The sequence below is a fragment of the Myodes glareolus genome, chromosome 7 (assembly GCF_982192425.1).
Source record: "Myodes glareolus chromosome 7, mMyoGla1.1, whole genome shotgun sequence".
Classification (NCBI taxonomy): Eukaryota; Metazoa; Chordata; class Mammalia; order Rodentia; family Cricetidae; genus Myodes; species Myodes glareolus.
In genome coordinates this window covers 77110357-77116143 of record NC_142032.1, presented here as the reverse complement: position 1 = coordinate 77116143, position 5787 = coordinate 77110357, and the positions used below count along the sequence as shown (strand labels likewise).

The window sequence follows — 5787 nt, the reverse complement described above, 5'->3', positions numbered from 1 at the left end:
GCATGGTGGCACACACCTGTGAAGGAGAGAGGACAGCTGGGCATGGCGGCACACACCTGTGAAAGAGAGAGAAGGACAGCTGGGCATGGTGGCACACACCTGTGAAGGAGAGAGGACAGCTGGGCATGGTGGCACACACCTGTGAAGGAGAGAGGACAGCTGGGCATGGTGGCACACACCTGTGAAGGAGAGGGAAGGACAGCTGGGCATGGCGGCACACACCTGTGAAAGAGAGAGAAGGACAGCTGGGCATGGTGGCACACACCTGTGAAGGAGAGAGGACAGCTGGGCATGGTGGCACACACCTGTGAAGGAGAGAGGACAGCTGGGCATGGTGGCACACACCTGTGAAGGAGAGAGGACAGCTGGGCATGGTGGCACACACCTGTGAAGGAGAGAGGACAGCTGGGCATGGTGGCACACACCTGTGAAGGAGAGAGGACAGCTGGGCATGGTGGCACACACCTGTGGAGGAGAGGGAAGGGCAGCTAGGCTCCTCCGTGAAGGAGGAGGACAACTGGGCACGGTGGCACATACCTGTGAAGGAGAGGACAGCTAGGCATGGAGGCACACACCTGGAATTCCATCACTCAAGAGGCTGAGGCAAGAGGATCATGAATTCAAGGTTAGCCTGGGCTATCTAGCAAGATCTTACCTCAACAATAACATCTACTAGTTCTGGTTCTTTTGTGTGTGTGTGTGTGTGTATGTATGTATGTATGTATATATACACAGAACCTTTGAATCATATAATAATGGTTTCTTTCATAAGAATTGTAAAAACTGCTAATCTTTTTAACTTAAGCAATGGAAAACAAGAATCAAAATAGATAGTTTGATGCCTTTAACAACAGGGAAGTCATGTCTGGTCTTCCCAGTATTTAGCATTACTCTAAGAAGTTCGCCTCTATTTATGATGAAGTAGTAATTAAAAGAGAGTTGAGATGTTAGCTCAGCTAATCAAGTACTCAGCTTTCCTAGCACATACCAAGCCCTGGGTTCGAGTCTCAGCACCACGTGAACAAGGTGTGATGCACTCTTAGGAGATGGAGGCAGGAGGATCAGATGTTCAAACTACACAGTGAGCTGGAGGCCAGCTGGAGCTACAAAGACCCAGAAAAAATAACTAAAATTTCAGGGTTTATTTGCTTATTTGTTTGGATTTTGTCATTTGTTTTAATATTCTCACCCTACAGGAATTGTTTTTCACTTTTTAAATTCTTTTTTATTTTATACTTTATTGTTTTTAATTGAGCTATACTTTTGTCCTCACTCCCCTTCCACCCTCTCCCCAATGCCCCCACACTTCCAACTTACTCAGGAGATCTTATCTTTTTCTCCTTCCTAGGTGGATCCATTTATTTCTCTCTTAAGGTCCTCTTTGTTGTCTGGGTTTTCTGGGTGTGATCCAGCCACTATGCCCAGTATCCTTTTTCAAAGTAAACGGGTGCTGCCAGGAACAAACATGTCTCACTGTCAAGAAAAGCCTTATGCCAGTAACACATTTTAAATGCCATATTCTGTAGATCTCTGATGTGTTTGTAGATCACCTGTCAATGTAAAATATCTCTGAGTGACCTTGAAAACTTAATAATATGATTTTAAGTTTGATAATTACAGATGAATAATCATTAACCTATAGCTCTTTATTATCCTAAATAGCTGTCAAGGACTAAAACTTCACATTATTTTTAAATGAGCTGCATAGGTATAATACCTTAAAAAAGAATAGAAACATATATAAAGTAGAACCAAAATAACAATAAATTTACATCAAGACACAAAAATATCTTAAACAGTCGAAAAGTGTGCTTGGCAAACAGGCAGACCTAAGATCAGGCCTTAGTATCCACTTCAAAACACTGGGCACAGAAGCGTGTTCCTGTAATCTCAGGTTGGAGAAGCAGGCAGGATCTTTGGTTCTCACACTAGATAACCAGTTTTGAAGAATCAATGAGCTCAGTGTTGAGAGAGAGAGAGAGAGAGAGAGAGAGAGAGAGAGAGAGAGACCCTGTCTTTAAAAAATAAGGTGGAGCCGGGCAGTGGTGGTGCACACCTTTAATCCCAGTACTCCAGAGGCAGAGACAGGCGGATCTCTGTGAGTTTGAGGTCAGCCTGGTCTACAAGAGCTAGTTCCAAAGACAGGCTCCAAAGCTACAGAGAAACCCTGTCTCAAACAAACAAACAAATAAACAAACAAAAACAAAAAAGTAAAGTAGCAACTGGAAAGATGGCTCAGCATTTGATACTCTTACAGAGGACCTGGGTTCAATTACTAGCATCTACATCTACAAAGTGGCTCACAACTCTCTATCACTCAGGTTCCAGGAGATCTGATTTGCTGCCCTCTTCTGGCCTCCTTGGACACCAGGAATGCTTATGGCGCACATACATACAGGTGAGCAAAACACCCAAACACATGAAATAAAAAATAGGGTGAAAATCAGTTAAGTAGATATGACATAGACCTCTGGTCTTCACACACACGTGCAAGCACTACATACACAGTTGCAAAGGTGGCCAAAACAATGGCAGGCAGGTAGCAGTATTCTAGTAGTGTTTACATTGTATCTATTAGGTGTCAGAAGTAACCATATGAGACTAGGCATGGCGGCTCAGGACTGAAACCCCAGCACTCAGAAGGCTAAAGCAGGAGGATTCAAGCCCGATCTGGGCTATATCTTGAGTTCCTGTCTCAAAACAAAACAAAACAAAACAAGAAGTGTGGAGGCAGCTGGATGAAGCGAGCAGAGCTGTGCAGGGGCTCCAAGGCAGGACAGGCTTGCAGAGGGCCCTGCTGGGGACAGGGACTGTACACCTTCCAGGGAGCAAGCAGGAGGCCACACCGAAGTGCTTTGGGGGCAGCTGAGCCAGTGTCTAGTCTTCCCCACCTCTGGGAGACCGTGCTGGGGTCTGAGCTCGGCTCTGGGCTAAGGGGTGAGACCAACTTCAGCAGAGCCGTTTCTCATTCTGGCCCCACCTTACTCAGGAAGTGATTCTTCACCACGCTGACCACATCCCCAGGTTGCCTTGGAAACACTCTTTGGGGGCAGGAAGAGTTGGGGCACAGTCACCCAGCAACAGGTGGTAGCCTCCCTTCCGCCTTCTTCTGAGGCCAGCCCTCAAGGGCCTTTCAGATAGTCACACACACCCTCCCGGCATGCACTGGGACGAACTGCTCTGAAGACAGAGAAATCCAAGATTGACTCAAGGTGAAAGGTGAGGTGAGGGGTTCAGAAGCAAGTGCAAATGGGGAGGGGGGCTTATGGCAGAGACGTCGGTGACCACCAGCGAGGGAGGCAGACAGGCTAGTGACTGGGCAGAGCTGGACAAGTTGGATAGGTGTTCAGCCCACGGACCTGGTACAGCCGACAGCACAGCAGGACCAACAGCTGGGTCACTAGGAAGATGGCAAAGCGGCTGGAAGAGAGGGTGCGCATAGGCGGGTGCGCATAGGCGGGAGCAGGCCAGCAAGGGAGTTTCTCTCATTCCCGTCTCCCCACTTCTCGAGGCTAAAGCAAGACCTCCGAGCCTAGACCTTGATCTGCCACCGCGGGGGACTGGGAGGGGAAACAAGGCCTGTGCAGGGGAGCCTCAGCTGGCTCATTCTCCAGCCTCCCCTGGCTCATTCCTGTCCTCTCTGGGTCGCCTCTGCTCCTCTCTAGCCTTGCCACCCATCCTCAATAAGCCAATTAGAGGAGCCGATTGATAGCTGGAGGCTGGAAAGGGAAATTTATTCGATGTGGATGTGGCCACACTGGGGAGATGGGCAAACACACACACACACACACACACACACACACACACACATACACAAACACATACGAGTCTGTCTCTGAGGTTCTGAAGTGAAATTACAGTTTAAATAGAAGGCCAATGATGTGGTCCACCCACTGCCTCACTGTGAGGTAGTCAGGTTGTTAGAACTGTTTCGAAATCGCCTTTTCAGGACTCAGGACCCCGACTCTCACTGATTGCCGTTCCTTCTCTTAGCAGAGGCATTCCCTGCTTCACCTGTTGTCCCTCCGCACCACTGAGTCTCCCAGATGCCTACAACTCCTGGGCAGCCCTCAGGGCACACGGAGGGGCTCCCAGAGCCTACAGAGGAGGTGGCCATGTGGGCAGTACTGCCCTGTGGTCCTTGCATTCCCATCATGCTGGGCCTGGCCTCTCTTGTAGCCTTCTTTATCATAACCACGGCAGTACTGGCCGAACGCCTGTTCCGTCGCCCGCACCCAGACCCCAGTCAGCGTGCACCCACCCTTGTATGGCGCCCTGGAGGAGAGCTGTGGATTGAGCCCACAAGCAGCGCCCGGGAGCGCTCTGAAGACTGGTATGGCTCCTCCATTCCCCTGCTGATGGACAGGGCTCCAGATCCCCCGACTCCTGGGGGAACCTTGGAGGGCAGAGCAACTGCCCCACCAGCCCCTTCAATCCCACAGTCTTCTCCCAGCTCCTTAGCTCCCCAGACCGCACCGGAAGTCCCAGCCCAGAGCACCTTCTGGAGGCCTCAGACCCAAGCTGAGAGGCTCCATGCTGCAGGCCTAGTGAGTTGGGTTGAGCCTGAGACCAGGCTAGAGGCTGGAATGCAGATTGGGAGCCCTAAGGCCTGGAGGACGAGGCCAGGGAGCCCTGAGCCTGACTGGGGTCTCCAGCCTCGGGTCACCCTGGAACAGATCTCTGCGTTCTGGAAGAGGGAAGGCCGGACCAGTGTGGGCTTCTGAATCCTCAGAGCCTGTAAGACTAGCCTTCCACTCCAGAGGGGCTGAAAGGGGTCAGCTCCAGACTCAGGCCTGGACCTCACTCCAGATGTTTCTCTAGGCCCTGCCTAAAGCCTAGGGCCTTTTGTTGTGGAAATTTTTATCTTTGACATCTGCCTGGTGGGCAGGCTAGAGTGTAGACAGCCTGTAGGCCATGGCTTGCATTCAAGTTCGGCTTTGGTTAAACTGCCCAGGTTGTGACTCTGAGAACTGGCGACAAGGCTAGTTGACTGTGGGCCAGAAGGTTTCAAGATGGCATGTCAAGGTACAAATTTACCTAAGACACCATATTAGAATGAAGAGGTCCCATATGGGATGCTGACCAACTGTGTGGTGCTGGTGTCCATCATGTGGGTGGGAGGTGGCAGGGATCTTGCTCTCCAGAGACACAGACCCTGAGAGTGTCCAGCCACCCTCACTGACTACTCCGAGGCCCTCCAGCAAAATAAAGGTCAGATCCAGAAGGAGTCTGTGACTACATACAAACCTTGGCTTTGTCCACTCAATGGCAACATGGAATTTGCTGAGCCACGCTGAAGCGGCCATCTCTTGACTAGAGTCGGGACACAGACTCAGAAAGGATCAGCAGGTTCCTATGCCCGTCAGCTTATGGCTGCATACATCCTAGAACATGGAGTTTTATTCTTTCATGTTAAGGAGAGCCTGGACTGAAAAGAACTGAGTTTGTCCCAGTCTGGAAATGAAGATTGTCCCAGAGAAGAGAAACTCCCCAAACGCCATCTTTCCACAAAGGCAGGCTTGCTACAAGACAGACTTAGTTATAATGACCCATCCCACAGAAACGGAGTCCCAGTTATCTGTGGCCTCCATGGCTGACGTCCCTTTTAGGAGAGGAGACAATAGGGGGAGAGTTGCTAGTCCTTGGAAGGCTGAGCTCCCAAACTTCAGTCGAAAATATGAAGATTTGCCATATCAGGTTTGCCACCTCTTGTCTTATTATTTACTTTTTGCAGACTTTTACTTAAATTGGCTCACTATTTGCTTAATAAATTTGTTTTAAAAGGAA

General features: G+C 49.8%; 1 protein-coding gene across 3 annotated transcripts; it reads left to right on the top strand.

The window, feature by feature from the left end:
- Window positions 1–490: 490 nt before the first annotated feature.
- Window positions 491–5787, top strand: C7H16orf54 (chromosome 7 C16orf54 homolog). 3 transcript variants are annotated; one of them, XM_085693119.2, is made up of 3 exons: window positions 491–625; window positions 2322–2398; window positions 3994–5787. In XM_085693119.2, exon 3 carries the CDS (start codon window positions 4047–4049, stop codon window positions 4722–4724), a length of 678 nt encoding a protein of 225 aa, XP_085549245.1. In that variant the 5' UTR covers window positions 491–625; window positions 2322–2398; window positions 3994–4046; the 3' UTR covers window positions 4725–5787. The 3 variants fall into 3 exon arrangements, with proteins under 3 accessions (XP_085549245.1, XP_048310929.1, XP_048310928.1); XM_048454972.3 differs by lacking the exons at window positions 491–625; window positions 2322–2398 and adding an exon at window positions 3047–3219 and having other exon boundaries at window positions 3997–5787; XM_048454971.3 differs by lacking the exons at window positions 491–625; window positions 2322–2398 and adding an exon at window positions 3049–3219.

Bases quoted from the DNA above. Each gene is read 5' to 3' on its own strand.
- C7H16orf54 (XM_085693119.2), top strand. From the start codon at position 4,047: ATGCCTACAACTCCTGGGCAGCCCTCAGGGCACACGGAGGGGCTCCCA.